Source organism: Cyrtonyx montezumae, unplaced genomic scaffold (genome assembly GCF_038088225.1).
Source record: "Cyrtonyx montezumae isolate F1298 unplaced genomic scaffold, pur_monq_1.0 scaffold_3, whole genome shotgun sequence".
Lineage (NCBI taxonomy): Eukaryota > Metazoa > Chordata > Aves > Galliformes > Odontophoridae > Cyrtonyx > Cyrtonyx montezumae.
The window spans coordinates 160362297-160380677 of record NW_027072034.1 but is presented as its reverse complement, the minus strand read 5'-3'; the positions used below and the strand labels follow the sequence as shown (position 1 = coordinate 160380677).

Genomic DNA, 18381 nt, shown 5'->3' with positions numbered 1-18381 from the left:
CGAGGCAATGGGGGGAGAGGGGGGGGGGGTTCTGATTTCTGAGGAATGATGACGTGTGGTGACATTTGGGATTCCTTCCTTCTTTTTGTTTTGTTTTGTTTTCCCCAAGGGAAAAGATCAAGTTCTTTTTAATTTTATTTTATATTTTATTTTATTTTATATTTTATTTTATTTTATATTTTATTATATTTTATATTTTATTATATTTTATATTTTATTTTATTTTATATTTTATTTTATTTTATATTTTATTTTATTTTATATTTTATTTTATTTTATATTTTATTTTATTTTATATTTTATTTTATTTTATATTTTATTTTATTTTATATTTTATTTTATTTTATATTTTATTTTATTTTATATTTTATTTTATTTTATATTTTATTTTATTTTATATTTTATTTTATTTTATATTTTATTTTATTTTATATTTTATTTTATTTTATATTTTATTTTATTTTATATTTTATTTTATTTTATTTTTTATTTTATTTTATTTTTTATTTTATTTTATTTTTTATTTTATTTTATTTTTTATTTTTTTTTTATTTTTTATTTTTTTTTATTTTTTATTTTATTTTTTATTTTATTTTATTTTTTATTTTATTTTTTATTTTATTTTTTATTTTATTTTTTATTTTATTTTTTATTTTATTTTTTATTTTATTTTTTATTTTATTTTTTATTTTATTTTTTATTTTATTTTTATTTTATTTTTTATTTTATTTTTATTTTATTTTTTATTTTATTTTTTATTTTATTTTTTATTTTATTTTTTATTTTATTTTTTATTTTATTTTTTATTTTATTTTTTATTTTATTTTTTATTTTATTTTTTATTTTATTTTTTATTTTATTTTTTATTTTATTTTTTATTTTATTTTTTATTTTATTTTTTATTTTATTTTTTATTTTATTTTTTATTTTATTTTTTATTTATTTTTTGGAAAAGGAAATTTTGTGATTTTTTTTCTTTTTTCTTTTTTTTTTCCTGAGGAGAAAAGGAAATTTCCTTTATTTATTTGTTTATTTATTTTTAGGAAATAATGATTTCTGATTTATTTTTTCCCCTGAGGGAAAGGAAACTTCTCATTCTTTTCTTAGGGAAAAAGATACTTTGCTTTATCTCCTCCTTTCCTCCATTATCCCTTTCCTCCTCTCTTTTCCTTTCTTTTTCCCTCCTTCCCTTTCTCTCTCCCTCCCAAATTTCTTGGGCCCCTGAGAGCAAGGCCATTTTCTGCTCTTTTCTTTCTCCTCCCCTGAGAAAGAAGGAAGTTTCTTTGTTGTTTTCCCGACAAAGGAAATGAAACTTCTACTTTTTTCCTTCACACAGGAAGAGAAGATTTCTGCCTATTTTTTAAATTATTATTATTTTTTTTCCTCAAGGAACGTGAACATTTTTCTTCTCCTGAGGCAAAGCCTTCAGAACCCTTCAGTGGGTTTCCAGGGGGAAAACCATGCTATTCTCTGAGCAAAATCCCAATCTCTGCTTTTCTTGAGGGGACAGAAAAGAAACGGCCACTTCTGAACAGACTAAACCTTGCCTTTGCCCTCTCCTTTTTCCAAGTGTAGAACATGGCAGAGTGGCCAAAGCTACTGACCTTGGCCCGACAAGGAAAGTTGGACCTCCTGGAGGCTGCACTGAGGGATGGAGATGCCACTAAACAACGCTGTGACCGCACTGGTGACACTCTGCTACATGTGGCTGCTCGCCACGGCCACCACCAGCTTCTGGTCCTGCTGTTGGAGACACTGGGCATGGATGTGGAGGTGGCCAATGGGGACTACAAGAGGCCCCTCCATGAAGCAGCCTCCATGGGGCACAGGGAGTGTGTCTCCTACCTTCTGGCCAAGGGAGCCAATGTGGACTGTCTGAAAAGGGCTGACTGGTAGGTGAGCTTTCTCCAAACCCTTCTGAGAGCTGAAAGCAGAGGAAACGGAGAAGGGTTTGGAGAGCAAGATGTGTGAAGAGCATCTGAGGGCAGTTCAACAAGTGCCAGGTCTGTGCTTTGGCCAGAGCAATCCCAGGCAATGCTACAGGCTTTTCCAGTGTGACTGGAAGACTTTGTAGAGGAAACAGACTTGAGAATACTGGTCAGTGTTCAGCTGGACATGAACCAGCAGTGTGCCCAGGTGGCCAAGTAGGCCAATGGCATCCTGGCTTGTACTGGAAATAATTTTGCCAGCAGGAGCAGGGAAGTGATCATCCCTCTCTATGCAGCAGTGATGGAACCACACCCCGAGTACTGTGTTCAGTTTTGGGTCCCTCACTGCAAGAAAGACATTGAAGCCCTGTAGCATGTTCAGAGAAGGGCAATGAAGCTGTGAGGGGTCTGGAGCATGAGTCTTATGGGAAGTGGCTGAGGGAGCTAGGATTGTTCAGTCTGGAGATCAAGATGACCTTACTGCTCTCTACAACTCCCTGAAGAGGGGTTGTGGCAACATGAGGGTCAGTCTCTTCTCCTGTGTAACTAGTGATAGGACTAGAGGGAATGGCCTCAGGTTGCACCAGGGGAGATTCAAGTTGGACATAAGGAAATAATTCTTCTCTGACAGCGTGCTCAGGCACTGGAAGGGGCTGTCCAGGGAGGCAGTGGAGTCACTGACCCTGGAGATGTTCAAGAGAAGTTTGGTGTTGTAACTGAGGGATGTGGTTTAGTGGGAAATATTGGTGATAGGTGAAAGGTTGGACTGGATGATCTTTAAGGTCTTTTCCAACCTTAGTGGTGCTATGATTCTGTGGTTTGTTCAACCCAAAGAAGTGACTGAGAGGAGGACTCATGGCAGCCCATTTCTTAATGGAATCATAGAACCTTCAAGGTTGGAAAAGACCTCTAAGATCACCAAGTCCAACCCTTCCCCATCATGCCCAGTAACCACGTCCCTCAGTGCCACATCTCCATGTTCCTTGAACACATCTAGGGATGGTGACTCCACCACCTCCCTGGGCATCCTCTTCCAGTGCCACTCTTCCTGTGAAGAAATGTTTCCTAGTATGCAACACAAATTCTACACGTGGGGAGGAATTAACCACACGCATCAGTGCAAGCTAGGGACTGACTTGTTGATAGGTAGCTCTGCAGGTGCCCCAGTGGCCAACAGGTTGACCAAGAGCTGACGTTATGCCCTTGTGGCCAAGAATGCTAGTGGGACCCTAGAGTGCATTGCACAGAGCATGGCCAGCAGGGCAAGGGAGGTTCTCTTCCCCCTCTGCTCTGCCATTGGGAGGCTTCATCTGAAGCTCTGGATCCAGTTCTGGGCTCCCCAGATCAAGGCAGACTGCTCAGGAGAGTCCAGCAGAGGGCTATAAAGATGTCAGTGAAAGGCCTGGAGGGGGCATCTCTTAGGAGGAAAAGCTGAGAGATTTGGTGCTGCTTATCTTGGAGGAGAGAAGGCTGAGCTGGAATCTTATCAACAGTTCTAAATATCTAAAGGGTGAGTGTTGAGGATAGGGCAGGCTTTTTTCAGTAGTGTGCAGTGAACAAGTGGACAAGGAGCCACAGGCACAAAGTAGAACCCAGGGATTTCCATCTGAACATGAGATAAAATTTGAATTTGAAGGTGACAGCACTGGAACAGACTGCACAGAGAGGTTGGGGAGACTCCTCTGGAGGTTCTAAGTTACTGCTTCATTAGCAGATCCAATTTAAAAGCTTTATTTGTTTCACTCCTTTGTATGACAGGACTTGGTGACAGCAATTCGCTGTGCCTCTTTCCTCTGAAACTGAAATAAGAAGCCAGAAATATTAAGAAAAAGCTTTGCTTCCATTTCCTTCCAGCAGACAGAGCCTTTTGGGAAAGATTTGCTACTGATAGAATAACAGCATCACCACCCAAGAAAGAGCTAGTTTCTTCAGGGTGTTTTTTTTTTTTTTTGCCTGCTTTGTGGCAAACACATCATCAAATGGTGAGTGAATGAGCACTGGGGGTAGAAAACAAGGTCTATTGCACAGGTGTGCTGCAGGCCTGGTTCACAAATATTGCTGTCAAACTCTGCTCTTGGGGAAAGAATTCCTTCCACCACCTTGCAGAAGAAAGCTGAGATTTCCCCCTAGCACGAATGAAAGGTGAGCAGTGCCTTTTTAAAGCTGCAATAACACAAAAGCAAAGGCAGCATCCCAGTCCTCCTAATTAGATGTTGTGCCAGCACCAAGCTGACATCAGGGGGAGCAGAGGAAGGCAGAGATCTCAGAACTGGATGCAGATGTGTGTGCAAGCCTGGTTTTCTGTGATAGGTCCACAACACCATGGATTAAATACAGGGTGCTGCATGCATCCTATCACGTGTCCTAGCCCTCCAAGTTTCATTTGCATTGGAAATATGCACTGGACTGAAGCGTTGTGTAGAAGCAGAGCTGCAGGAAGCAATGAGCTTCAGGCTCAGCTCTACCCATGCCAGGCAGTTATCTCTTCTTAAAAATCTCCATCACTGGAAATTTTTCTTTCTCTTCTCAGCATTCTCTCCATGTCCTTAAAGCTGGAGCATTTTTCCTCGTGTCAAAGCCAAATCTTTCACCATGGTTTGGGCCCATGAATGCTTTGTCCAGGGGGAAGAGTTTCTTGTGCTGTTCTGAATGGGGAAATGTATTTCTTTTTGTCCCTCAGCTGATACTTGATAGTTGGTGCTGCTGGGCTGTTCATCATCTGTGGGAAAGCTCAAGATTTCTATCCAAGCTGTGCAAGCACCCAGAGTTTGATGATGGGGTCAAGTTTTTGAATCAATAAAATGGAGAATGTGGCTCCCACTTGCAACAGATAAACCTTTATTATTCCTAACACCATGTTGGTTAGATAACATGGTGATTAAAGAAAACAAACTGCTGCTGCTGAGATCAGTAAAATGAGTCATCAAAGTAGAGCCAAATGCTGGAGATGGGGGTTCACTGCCTTGAGTAGCCCAAATGCCTTGCCTTGAGGGTAAGCCCTCAGCTGACAGCCACCTCCTTGCTCCTCCAGGGGAGGCTGTAGAGCCCACAACCTCTCTGATCCTTGCAAGGGGGAATGGATAAGGAGCTGAGGAATTTCTCCTCTCTAAAAAGGAGAAAAATCTGGGAGTGAACCTTTCCAGTCAGGAGCTGATGCTGTTAATCTGCAGTGCATGGATTCCAGGTGTGAAAACATCACTGGTGCATGTGGGGTTGGACGCAGGGCATGGTTGGCTGTTAACAGTGTTTATTTGTCAAGTTATACCTGCTGTCCTTGCTTGCCAGGAGCCCCCCCACAATCTGTGCAGAAGTATGAAACTATGGGATGGAGAAAACGTTGTTCTGCTGGGGAGCTTGTAGAAGTGTTCTTCCATACCAGAGGTTGTCCCCAGACACATGAAACAGGACAGAGCTCTGTAAAACTTCCCTCTGAAACAATTCCTTGGCATCAGAAATTTTTCAGAGTGACATTGCTGGTGTAGTTGTGCTGGGAGAAAGGTTGTTGCCTGTGGTTTGCTACCTGCAACAAAAGCTGACCCTCTGGGTGACAGGGGTGGGACTGACCAAGATAGGAAACACTGCTTATGATCATTTCCTTCTTTCAGGACTCCCCTAATGATGGCTTGCACCAAGCAGAACCTGGAGGTGATCCAAGATCTCGTGGAGCATGGAGCCAACCCACTGCTGAAGAACAAGGATGGCTGGAACTGCTTCCACATTGCAAGCCGGGAGGGCCATCTCAAGGTCCTCCAGTACCTGCTGGCTGTGTCCCCAAGCAGCTGGGACACAGAGAGCTCCATCAGGAGAACACCACTGCACACAGCAGGTAGGGAGAGTCCTGTTCCCAGTGCTGATGAGGTTGGAGTGTCCTCAGTTCCCACTGCACTGAATTTTGCCTTCATACATTTCCCAATTTGGTTCATAGTCTCATGCCTCTCTCAAACCAATCCATCCTTGTCCAGATGCTTAGTGGATTAAGTCTTTATGGTAAATCTGAAGAGCAATAGGGTCGGTAGGCACAGCACCCAGTGGAAGCATTGCAGGTTTTGTTCTTCTTGTGTTCCTCTTAAGAAGGTAGCGTTGAGTGGGGAGAAATACAGACTGCTTTCTGCAAAGATACTTTGCTGGGAATGCACGGGGGCTGTTAAGAGTCTGCTGTGTTCCATTCCCTTTTTCAATCTTTTGCAGTGGTTTAAAAGGAAGGTATATCAACCTATAAAGGGTGTGACCTGGTTTGAAGAACTGCAGAGGTTATCTGTAGGGCATGGTTGGGAGCAGGAAGACACAGTTATCTGAATGGCAACCCAAAAGCAGTTTGAATTTGCTTTCTGGCTTTTGGACTTTCCTTGCATCATTGTTAAGAACTGGATACCTAACTGATCAATGTCACATGGTGTACCTCACTTAAGTCCTCTGTGTTTTAGTAAGCTGGATGGCCTCAAAATTTGGTAATGCTGAATTAAGTTTGTCCTGCCGTGTCTCATTTTGCTTGCAGAGTAGCAGGTCTGCTTACCCACAGACCCATACAGACAACACGTGTGTTGTCAGGGCTTAAATCTCTTTAACTCTGCCCTCCAGAGATGCAGGGGGATGATGAGTAGGGCCAAGGAACAGAAAGATGTGTGACAGAACATTGGAATGATGGTGTGGGGCAGCTTTGGGGCTGCAGCATGGTGGCTTACCTGAAACTGAAATGTGCTCTGTTTCTGAGTAGAGATTTGGCTTTGTTTCCTTGGGCTCTTCTGTGCCACCATGGGAGAGAGAAGCATGGGGAGCTGCTGCTCAAAGCCACAGCTATGTAAATTCACTTCCCAAAGACTGTAATAGGGATTGACTCTCTGGAAAGACCTGAGGTATAGGGAGGAGACCTCTGCCGTGCTGTAATTAATCTGTTGGGTATGTCACCCTTTTGGCTGTCATTCTTATTACTTTTCCAGCCCTCAGCAGTTACCTGTCCACCACACTGTGCTCATCAGCAGTGACAGTCCTGGCCCACAGGCACTGACTGCTCCTTAGTCCTTGTGCTTGACCTGAGAGAGAAAAATAGCTGATGTGCTGTTTGATGTTTCATGCTGAGCAGTGAGGAGCAACTTGTGTGAGTGAGAAATGGATAATCCTTGCTTATCTGCACGTTCTACTCTCCCAGTGTAATCCCAAGTCTTCTGTCCTTGTCTCTGCACCAGAAGCCTGGGCTCACAGCCCCTCTCAGCCTTAAGATGGTTGTCAAGAATATGAGAATGGAATCAGGAGCAGAGTGAGGAATTTCCTGGAGAACACCTTGAGCTTGAAGTCAGAATCATAGGATGGCCTGGGTTGAAGAGGACCTCAAAGATGATTGAGTTTGGGAAGGGTCACCAACCACTAGAGCAGGCTGCTCAGGAGCCACATCCAGCCTTGCCTTGAATGCCTCCAGGGATGGGGCATCCACAACCTCTCTGGGCAACCTGTTCCAGTGCAACACCACCCTCTGAGTGAAAAACTTCCTCCTAACATCCAACCTAAATCTCCCGTCTTAGCTTCAAACCATTCCCCCTTGCCCTATCACTATCAACCCATGTAAACAGTCTTTCCCCCTCCTGTTTATATGCTCCCTTCAAGTATTGCAAGGCCACAAGAGGTCTCCCCGGAGCCTCCAAACTGTATAAACCCAGTTCCCTCAACCTTTCCTCATAGGAGTGCTCCAGCCCTCAAGTCTCTTTCCTGCTTCATAACACTTGGGATGTGGGGGTACAGGCAGCAGTGGTGTGCTCAACATCGAGTTATCTCTACCTCACCATGTTTGACTTTCCCCGTGGCAAAGCCTCCAACACTTTTTGTGTTGATTTCCATTTGTTACACTGAGATCTCCAGTTCAGACTCAGCCACACATCAGTGGAGCAGCAGCTGCTGCAGAAGCAACGAAGCAGGAGGAGTGGCTGCAGCTGCCAAACCACCTTCGCTCCCAGCATCGTTTCAACTCAGGACAGTGCTGGAGGCTGCTGCTCATTGCATGCAGTGCTCAGTGCTGGTGCCAGTGTGCAGACACAGCTCCCAAGGTGAGGGCATGGATGAAGGGCCAGAGGCGATGCTGGAGCTGCCGAGGGAAATCATGTCAGATGAGCTGCCTTCTCTATGAGTTCACATCCCTGGGTGTGGATATGAGCTTGTTAACCCGTGACCAGGCCAGCTGCCTTCCTGGCACGATTATCCCCGGGTAGATGACGGATAATATTCTCCCCTTGCAATTTTTTTTAATGTATTTTCAGGCTGATTCCTCAAGCGTTTCTTCTTCATGTATCCTTAGCCTAAGGCACAAGAGTGGGGGAGGTGTAATTAGAGGAAGTGGAGTGCTATGGCAGATCCAAACACTGCAGCTTTCTTGTGTGTCTGTTGCTGTTCAAGGATGTAATCATGTTGCTTGGGTGGCTTTTTATTTTTTTCAGGCAGCTTGGCTTTTTGAAAGCCTTCGTTTTGAAGGAAAAAAAAAAAAGAAATCCTTTTCACAGTGTGGTTCTGCCTGAATTTACATCAGCTCAGGTGAAGGGGAGATGCGTGGCAAGGGAGCAGGAAAACACAGCCAGAGATCAGGGAGGGTGGGAGTGCTCGTTGGGCTTTCAAAGAGCATCTATTGTGCAGCCACATCTGAAGGTTATTGCTGTTAACACATTCGCTGGGGGCCCTTCTTCTGTGGCATGGGGTAAACAGCTTGATGTCACAGCTCTGAGCTTGGCTTGATCATTTTTCCTTTATTCCATTTGCTTTGCAGGATGACCTGCCAGAATACAAAAGCCCACACGTACACACACACACACAAAACAAAGCCTGATTAAGGCTGTCTGTACATTGCTGTAATGTGATGTTTAAAATAAATTAAAAAAAGAGAGTATTTCAGGGTGTGATGTTCAGATCTCCTCCCCCACTGTTGTTCTTTTCTCTCAGAGATGCTGTCTAGGCAAGGATGCTTCATTAGGGTGATGAGATGGGAGTGATGGGGAGTCTGGGTGGCTGAGGAAGGGTGGAAATGCCATCCAGCTCTTTCCCCATCTCTTTGTGTTCGTTTTGCATCTCACAGATTTCACTTCAGGGACTGTGTGTGCGTTCTGCAGGTAGAAGCAAACAGTGCTGATGTGCATACTTCCCTCCTTCCCCCCCCCAGTTTTAATGTAGGATCAGGAGAAGCCTGGAGACCCGGAGGCGATGTTTTAATTACAAAAATGAAATCGGGAGCTTTGAATACGAAACCTCTTGGACCTCCTTCCTGCCTCATGAATAAGCCAAAAGGGTCTGAAACCTGATCGTGTTTCACCGTAGGCGGGCGGCGGCATGGAAACATCAATTACCCTTTGCTTCCTCTCTCTCTTGCAGCGATGCACGGCTGTTTTGACGCGGTGGAGCTGCTCCTAGAGCGGTAAGCAGATCTTCCTCCCAGCACTGCCTCTCCTCTCTCCCCCGCCTCCATGCAGAGCCAGGCTCTCTGCAGCCACCCGCACACAAAGGGCGTTTATTCCATCCGGGAAGCCCAGCTGCACAGCTGCTCTGCATGCGATCCCGAGGCTGTCTCCGTTTCCTCCTGGCTTTTTCACGGCTGGTGTTGGGCCTTGCAGACAAACAGCAGCTCTGGATGGGCTCAGATAGCCTCAGACCTCACCGTGACATAAGCCCTGGTTATATAACTCTCTGTTCTTTCTCTCTGCTGATTCATTCCTGTTGCCTCCAGTGTGTTTTTTGCCCAGCTTGGTCTTGGTGCATCTTCTCCAGCCTGGATTCAACCTCCAGGCTTTATCCAGCATTCAGGGCCAGGCTGGATGGGGCTTTTGAGCAACCTGGTCTGGAGAAGAGGTATCCCTGCTGATAGCAGGGGGTTGGAACTAGGTCCCTTCCAACCCAAACCATTCTATTATTCTGTGATTTCCAGGCTGCAGCTCTTGGGAGACTGCTTGGCTTTCAACCAGCCTATGCCCAGTCATCCTGATCCTGTGCCTTCCTAAATAATGTTGCCTGCTTCTAGAGCTGGAGCAGCTTTCCCCAGGCATTACAGCCACAGTACCCGTTAACCTGCTCATCCCAGCCTTGTTAATTCGTGTTCATGCTTGGCCCAGCATAAATGTAGCTCTGTGATTTGAGCCAGGCTTTCAATTTTAATTCGCTCTTCTCTCATTTCAGTGGAGCTTTAGTCTGATTGAGACCTGTGAGTGTTGATTTTGTACGTGACATTGTTGTGTGATGCTAAGATTTCCCTCTCTGCAGAGTCTGGGTGCACATTAGTCCTTCCAGCATCATCTCTTTGGGGAACAAAGGAAGTAAAAATGATCTGTAGAGCCTGAATGAGCTGCACCAGCTGAGTACCACATCTCTGACCCCAGAATCCTTGGCTGGTCTGCACCCCAGGCTGTAAAACACCAAGGCAGGTTTATGCACAGTCTACAGGCAGGCTCTGTGTATCTTTTTATTTATCCACTGTTGATTTCTGGCTCCACCAGCACAAAGCAACTGAGATGGTGAGAATTTCACAACTACTACCAACTCTGTCCTGGCTTTTCTCTTCTTGTCAGGTGCCAGTACAAACCTGACAGCAGGGACAGTTGTGGAGTCACACCCTTTATGGATGCTATCCAGAATGGGCATGTCAGCATTGCTCGACTGCTCCTGGAAAAACACCAGGTAGGTGCCAAAAACCTCTCCTCCCTTGTCCAGGACCTGAGCTAAAGCTGCCAGGACAGGTGATCAGTTTGTAACCAAATCGTAGCAAAGCAATTCAGGCAAACTTCCCATGCAGGTAAGTGAGGTTTTGCCAAGCAAGGCCAGCAGGAGTGGGCTCGTGTAGGAGATCTCACCCTGTGATGGGGATATATCCCCTGGGTGGTGAAAGGGGGTAGAGGAATGATGGCAGGAAAGGACAGCACTTACCCACTGCTCCAGGGGCAGTGATGTCAAAGCCAAAACTGACTCTTGGGAGTGCCAGGGCTCAGTATGAGGGCTCTCTGGCAACACTGAGGGTGGATAAACCAAAAGCATGTTGCTGAACCAACAGCAGCTCATCTCTGACCTCCCTCTCTTGTGACAGCTGCTACTCCCATCTTTGTCTCTTATTTCCTCCGGCATACAAGGCATAATAGGGATATCATTAGAGCCAATTGTGCATGTTAGGAACCAGACCACTGCATTATTTATTGACTACTGAGTTCATTTGAGATGGTTGGAGGCCACCTGATGGTTGATTCTCACGGAGGTGAGGTTGTTCCTCTCTTCTTACCCCTTCTGCCATGGCATGGCCTTTTTTCTGCACCAGTTCCAAGGCTTGGACTCTGTGCAACTTGCTGGCCTGGCAGGAAGCTAGCATGGCACAAACAGTGAACCTGCTTGTGCCACGCTGAATTGACGTGGTGGAATTGGCCAACTGAGCTCCCAGCATGGCATGGGATGGGCCAGAAGCACGTAAAGGGAATGTGGGACCCCACTACTCAAGGTCACAACTGGTGGATTTGGCCATCCATGAGCTGCACGCAGCAGGACAGGGCTGCAGAGATAGCTTAGTGCTCAGACTGTGTTCAAGTGCATGCATGCTTGTTAACTTTGGGAGGTGTTTTTGCTCTTGTGTTTGTGAATCTGGCCCTTACGGTATGAAATGTTTGCTTACAATTTTTTAGTCTCACACTGCAGATGATGAGGATGGAGTTGTTGATTTAATTTCCTCATTCTGGTGCCTTGGCTTACAGCCATGAAACCAAGCACTGGAAATATTAATGGCAGTATAAAATGGTAGTAAAACCTCCTAGGTCAGACCGTGAGACTGCAAGAGGCTGTATTATATCCTTTTAGATGAGTACACTGTGTATTATCCCTATTACCCATCTTGGTTTTGTGTCTTTGTGGTTGCATTCAGAGACTCACAGAAGAGATCTCATGAAGTCCTCGACCCATCTTTCTCCCTCGACCTACGCCCAAATTCTTCTCCTCCACCACAGAGGCTGGAGATGGGTTGTTTCTTGCTGCTTTGAAGGACTGATCATCATATGTGCTCCAAACGAAGAGAGGGAGCTTGATTCTTCTATTTTGATACTACTTTTGCTTATCTCAGCAGAGAGCTGGCTCTGGTCTGCAAATCACAGCACTACCAAACCTGGTGTCATTTGGTGCTGGTGACATCCCCTGTGTCCGTTGTTACTGTGGCAGGCAGGCACGATTCTGCTTAGGTTGGTGGTTGTCCTTCAGAGTTTGGCCAGGCTGTTCATTGCTTTCCCTTCCCCTCCTTCCCTTTTTTTCAGGCTTGTCCCACAGCTGTGGATGCTCTGGGTGCTCAGCCTCTGCATCGGGCAGCCATCACAGCACAGGATGGAGCCATCCAATTCCTTGTCTCTGAATTGGGTGTGGATGTCAATGTGAAAGCGACAACTCTGCAGCTTACAGCACTGCACTATGCAGCCAAGGTTTGTCCTTATCCCAAATCCTGACAGTATCTGACCGTGCTGAGGGTGAGTGAACCCCCCTGCATGGCCCTGAGTGGGAGCAGAGGTTGAGTGGCAATAGGGCACAGTTTCCTTTGCCACTCATGCAGTTGGTTGTGCTTCAGGTCGGACTCGACCCACATCTCTGGTGGGAGTTACTCTTCCGGTCTGTCACCTTTGGACTAAAATGTAGTGCCTGGAGGGACTCCACTGTGCTGGTTAATGGGAGCTGTGGGTGTGAACAGTTCATGGGAGGTGATGGTTCTTCACTGGCATTGTCTCATCTGGCCGAGTAGGATTGGTGAAACTGCTCAGATTTCTTTCTCCTCTTTCTTCAGTCCTGCTGGTTTGGACCCTGGAGGATCAGAAACTGGTCTCCATGCCAGCAGCTTGCTGAACAGAAAAAGCCTCATGTGCTGTGAGACACTGTCCCAGGAGGTCAGATTATAACCTGCCTGTGGCCAGACATGGGAAAAGAGAGATGGAAAGGTGGAGGGAGCTCCCAGTGCTTATCAGTGTCCTTCATACAACAGTTGTTTGGAATTCCAGTCAGAGTTGTTTGAGCTCTCTCCTCTTGTCTCATGCCTGTGGAGAGAGTAAGGCTTTGGGTCCTGCATTGCTCCCTGAGCATGCAGAGCAGATCCCCAGAGCCTCTCTGCTGACCAGGTTTCCCCTTGAGGGCCTGTAGTCTCAATTCTGCTTTGTGCTGCTGACTGCCTGTGCTCCAAAGGAAACATCCCTGCTCAGAGCCCAGCATGTCAAACCTCATGAGCTTGAACACACAGAGCTCAGAGACTTGTAGTAGGAATGAAGCAGCATCCCTGTGCCCCATTCCTACAAAAGCATCAATGACACTTACTGAGAGTGCTGGCAACAGCATTCTGCTCCAACAGGACCCAGCCGTGGCATTTGCTGGCTCCCACAAAGGAAGCTTTTCTCCCATGCTCTGAGAAACCATGTTGAAAGCTCTTTTGGTTGCCAAGGGTACGTTTAACAGCAAGGCTATTGGGGAAAATAATGTGCCTTGGAGAAGATCCCAGCTCTGTCTTGGTGAGTGGCTGATTGGGGAGCAATTTGATGGGCTTCTCGTCCTTCCTGAGGCTCAGTGTCGCTTTATATTTACAGCATCATTTGTGTGGCCAGTGGTGTTTTGGTTTTTCTTTTTTTTTTTTCTTTTTTCCTTATTACTTTGCATTTATAAATACATGAAAATCAAATTATGCTTTCAACTCAATTTGCTGCCAAGGCTATGGCAGCAGAAGCAGCTCCTGGCTTTGCTGGCTTTGCCACGGAGAGGGTCTGTGCATACAGCAGGGAAATGGGAACCCTGAGCAGGGAGAATATGATGCTACTGAGTCGTATGATAATGGGGGAAAGAGTGGGTGGTAGGGATAAAAATAAGGGCCTTCCACTCTCATGCCACATTACAAAGGCTAATTCATTGCATGGAAGAAGGAATTACAAAATCAGCCACGTTATTTAGGGAGAGAGGATTTATTTCAGGCAAAGCTTGTGCAGCCAGGAGGGGTGTGAGGGCTGTACTGCATTTTCCCCTGCAGCATTTACATTTAGCTGCTGGCAGAGACAAGGTAGAGAGCACCATGGGTTGTACTGGTGTGTAAGTGTGATGTTCTACGTCTTCTAGATAGATAGATCTAGATAGATGCACAGCAGCAGCAGGTTCTTCTCTCTGAGCTGAAATACACCTCAAGAAGAGCAGCTGTAGATCTCTGTAATACTTGGAGTGCATTTACAACTACAGTTCTATGCTGATATTGAGTCCTTTTAACAAACAGCCAGCTGCCCATTATTAAAGGTAAGTCAGGGATCCTAGGGCCCTGTGGCCAGCTGATGTTAAAAGCAATTTAATTGAGTTACGTGTTGGGAGGAGAGGAAAAGGCAGGATCTGTTGACAAATCAGTACACTAATTTGCTATTAAGAAACATCTTTAGGTTTTGTCACCCAGTCCCAAGTCAGAGGTCATTTGTGCATTAACTCCTTTGTAGCCACAAGCAAAACTGTTCTAGGAGACAGTCCTTGGCTGTCACACCACCACCAGAGACATCTCTGCACTGTAGCATCATCTTAAGTGTTTTTGTAATGCTTTTAATTTGAAATTGTGAGGAAAAGAGTGCAGAGAGGATTATGCTCCTGGGATGCCTCTTGCTCTCTTTTTTTTGGCCTCTAGGTCAAAATTGCTGGCACAGCTTGCAGAAAGGCTGAGCAAAGGCCAAGCTTTGAGTCCTGTAGCAGCAATGTGGCCACGTGTCTGGGCAGTCCCTGGCTAATGGAACAGATCTGCACAGCTACAAGCAGACAGCAGAGATTTCCAGCTGCTGTAAGGTCCTCTGGATCTTGTAACAACTCCTGGCAGTCACAGATTTGACTGTGGCAAATGGACTTTCCATCTGTGCCTTTGCAGGTGCCTGGAGATTGCTCGTGGCCTTCTTTCTTTTCAAGCCTGTGTCATTTCTTCTCAGTGCAAAGGAACTGTGCTGGTTTTGCTGAGCAAATAACCCACGTGCCTGTGCTCACCACTGCAGGAAGGACACACGTGCACCATCCAGCTGCTCCTGTCCCTTGGTGCTGATGTCCACGCAAAGGATGGGAAGAGTCGTTCTGGTAAGCCTGCTCAGCCACGTGTTCACACTGTGTTGCAGCAGCAAGAGCATGCTTTAGGAACAGGAGCCTTGGCCTCTAGAGCATCCTGTGCTGCATCTGCTCATACAACGGGATGCCAGGTGCATGGATGCAAAATGCTTCGTGGAGCAGCACAACATATGAACCCCATTCTTTGTAAAAATGGTTGGCAACTTTCATTTAGTAGCTGTCTTTCTGCTGGACTTTCTGATGTCTCGTGATGTTTTAAGCTTGTATCTGGGCTTTTCCCCCGTGGGGACACGCTCATTTGGGTTTCTCTTTACGCAGCTGCTTATTTTGCATGAAGCTTTCAGGAGTTTTGATACCCTCCATCAAACTTGTTTGAAATTAGGCTGCTCAAAACTCTTTGGGTGGGCAGACAAACATGACTGCAGTCTTTAAAGTCATATCAAACTGCCTACGAATGGCTTATGAACAAATAGTAACAGAGAGCTTGAAAGTAAACAGAGTTGCTATAGTAGTACCAGTGAGAGTATGAGGCATCTCTTGCATCAGCATCTCTCTCAAGAAAAGAGTATATAAGAAATGGTTTCAACCATTGCCAAAATTGGCAACTTCCCCATACTTCAGGTTTGCTCAATGACACGGTTCAGCGGTGAACATGAGCAGTCTTGCAGCTCTCAATCTCTCCCTCCACCTCCTCAAGTGATTAAATTTGGGCTTTGCTGAACTTGTCCAATCCTGGGACCTTTGTGATGTTCGTACCCTGTTCTCCAGCACCTCTGCTGTGTTTGTGTCAGCATGCTGGGGTGTTTCTCATCCTAAATCTGCTTCTGCAAAGTGTTCTGCTAGTGACCCTTGGCATCAAAGACACTCACCCTATGCAGGTTTTAATCTGGAGAATAAGGCTGGCCTACCCTATAACAGGGCTGTTGGTGTGCCTAACTGTGCTGGAGCTGAGCTGGATCAGCCTGGAGGGATCTTTGGGATGAGCAGGCTCCCTGAGATGTGCTGTTTCAGCCTCCTCCTGTGGGATGCTCTCTGTAGTACAGGGAAACCTTTCTTATTTACCCATGGGCCCTAGACTGAACTGGCAGGATGCCCCAGCCCATAAAGCACCCAGGTCACATCCAGCATCTTTTCAAACCACTCTCTCATGCCCCTCTATTAAATCCACCCCAAATGCAGAGCAATAAGATGCCCACAGCTAACATGGGCCCGTGGGCCTTCTGCTCTGTTGCACAACCTTTCCCTCCTGACATAGGCACCCTTTTCCCATGACTCAAAATGATCCAAGTTGGCTTAAGTCCTACCAGTCTGTTTGCAAACCTCTTTTGCTTTGGCTCAGCCAGCTTAGTGCTGCTTGATGGGTTGGAGAGACAGCCTGCAAAAGAGGAGGTGGGGATGATAGCTTTTCTACCAGCACAGCTGGGCTTGGAAAAAGAAGTATCCAATGCTTTTGTGGGTTCAGCCATCCCACTGGGTTGGCTGTGGCAGCTGAGCCATCACACAGCTGCTTGCTTGAATGTTGCAAGTTATCTCTCAGTGCATTCCCTCTGATGATTTGGTTTCTTTCGCTGAGGACTCAATGTTTGCTTCTGAAGTGGGCTGGGGCTGAAGCCAGCACTCAGTCTCAGTTCCTTCTTGACATCCTGTCTCTTCCACAGCCCTGCATGCAGCGTGTGCTGGGCAGCACTCGGGTGCTGCACGGATCCTGCTCAACACAGGGCTGAAGGATAGTGAGGACAGCACGGGCACGCTGGCACAGCAGCTCGCAAGGAAGCCAGATGTCATCCAGGTTTTCCAGGAAACGAATGTCAGCTCCTGAGGGCAGCTGGGAAGAAGAGAAACCTACTTCGTTTCAGCATGGTACATTTGTAATTGCTTAATGAGTGTTTAAGATAGTGGGATTTTTGCTCAGAGAGTGAGCAGGAGAACCGAACTGAGCACTGAGGGGAGAAACGTGCTTGAAGTATAGTTATCTCAATGTGAGAATGGATTTGTTGGGTTTGGGCTGTTGTATTCCTGTTCTGACCCCATCCTTGTAGGTTCATGGATGCTTTTCTTTCACTTCCAGATTTCAGGGCTGAGCTACACCTCTTCCTGTGCAGCATCAAACGCATCCTAACAGCTGCAGCTTCCCAAAGGAAAACTGACAAAGGAAGGTGCCCTGTGGGCTGCTGCTAGATGATCTCTGGGCACCTGCTGGGCTTGAACCCATTGGAGCCTGCCCAGCTCTCAGTACATCCTGAAGGAGAAGAAACCTGCATCATTTTTACAGCCCTTCAAGTAGCTGCTCTCCACAAATCTGTTCCTCAAGTGGCTGTGTTTAATAGCCCCTGAGAGGACATGGTGCAGCAAAGCTGAGCTCTTAGTGCCTCCCTTCGTCAGGGCTAAGCTGCAGTGGATGAGTGCAGGAGGACTTCAAGCTGCATCATCCTCATATGTGGCCCAAGCCTGATCCCAAAGCCTGCTGACATCAACAGAAGAGCTAAGCTTTGTGGGGACATCAAGGGGATCAGAGTGAAGAAGAGGTGTTAGTTATTCCTCGTGTGCCAAGCAAGGCTTTCTCACCAGCAGTGAAAAAACTCCTGCTCTTTGAAGTGTGTGGGGCAGTGGCTTAATGTTTAATGTAGCTAATTAGTCTCTACCAGTCAGGAATATACATAAAGGTAAGAGCTGCTGGAGCTGTCCGGTTTCTTTGTATCTATATGGAATAAGAAGCTTTCTCTTGCATGGAAACATACTGCCGTCCTATCTGTCGTAATGTCAACTTGTAAGAAATAACCCTATTCCCCAGTTTAAGTGACAGCAGATGGTAAAAATGAGAGGCCTATAAGCAAGCTAGGTTTTGCTCTGCCCAGGCCCTGGTGCTCACGTCATGGCTTGATGCTCAGCTCATGTTTTCCCAGGAGGATTTGAGATGATGCTGAGCTCTGTTCGAGTGAGAAAATCCCCACTCTGCAGCCAGAGCAACCGCAGCGCTGCGTTCCTCTGGGACCTTTTACATTTGGTTTTAGGAGCAGAGTGAACCCTCTGTTAGTGGCAGTTTTGAACCACACCTTTCTTTGTCCGTCTGTGAAATGAAGGAGGATTCTTGGCTACCCAAGAGGAAAAGAAATTAGTGCTGGAGGGTTCAAACAGTGCGATGGAAGCTGTGCCAGCCCCTTACCAAGTGGTTTTATTCCTCTAAGGATCTTGAATGTTTCTACACGTTTGGCCTTCATAAAGCAAACAGCAGTGCTGCAGCCTGGTCCATGTAACTGCTTCACTCCCATTTTTCTTTCAACGATTTTAGCAGGCCATTTTCCCCTAATGCTCCTCCTGACGTGCTCAGATTGCCTGTGAATCTGAGCTTGTATGAGAAAGCAAACGAGAACGTTTTCATATGCCTGTTTCCAGCTCTGAGGGCTGAGGCAAACACCTG

General features: G+C 46.0%; 1 protein-coding gene across 3 annotated transcripts; it reads left to right on the top strand.

Annotated features, from left to right (window-relative positions):
• The first annotated feature begins 1406 nt into the window (after nucleotides 1-1406).
• Nucleotides 1407-17496, top strand: ANKRD16 (ankyrin repeat domain 16). Of its 3 annotated transcripts, none has more exons than XM_065743813.1 (8): nucleotides 1407-1892; nucleotides 5534-5754; nucleotides 9273-9315; nucleotides 10460-10568; nucleotides 12173-12334; nucleotides 14897-14975; nucleotides 16622-16823; nucleotides 17039-17496. In XM_065743813.1, the coding sequence occupies exons 1-7, from the start codon at nucleotides 1579-1581 to the stop codon at nucleotides 16780-16782; spliced, it is 1089 nt and encodes a 362-aa protein (XP_065599885.1). In that variant the 5' UTR covers nucleotides 1407-1578; the 3' UTR covers nucleotides 16783-16823; nucleotides 17039-17496. The 3 variants fall into 3 exon arrangements, with proteins under 3 accessions (XP_065599885.1, XP_065599884.1, XP_065599886.1); XM_065743812.1 differs by having other exon boundaries at nucleotides 9219-9315; XM_065743814.1 differs by lacking the exon at nucleotides 17039-17496 and having other exon boundaries at nucleotides 9219-9315; nucleotides 14776-14975; nucleotides 16622-16712.
• The last annotated feature ends 885 nt before the right edge of the window (nucleotides 17497-18381 follow it).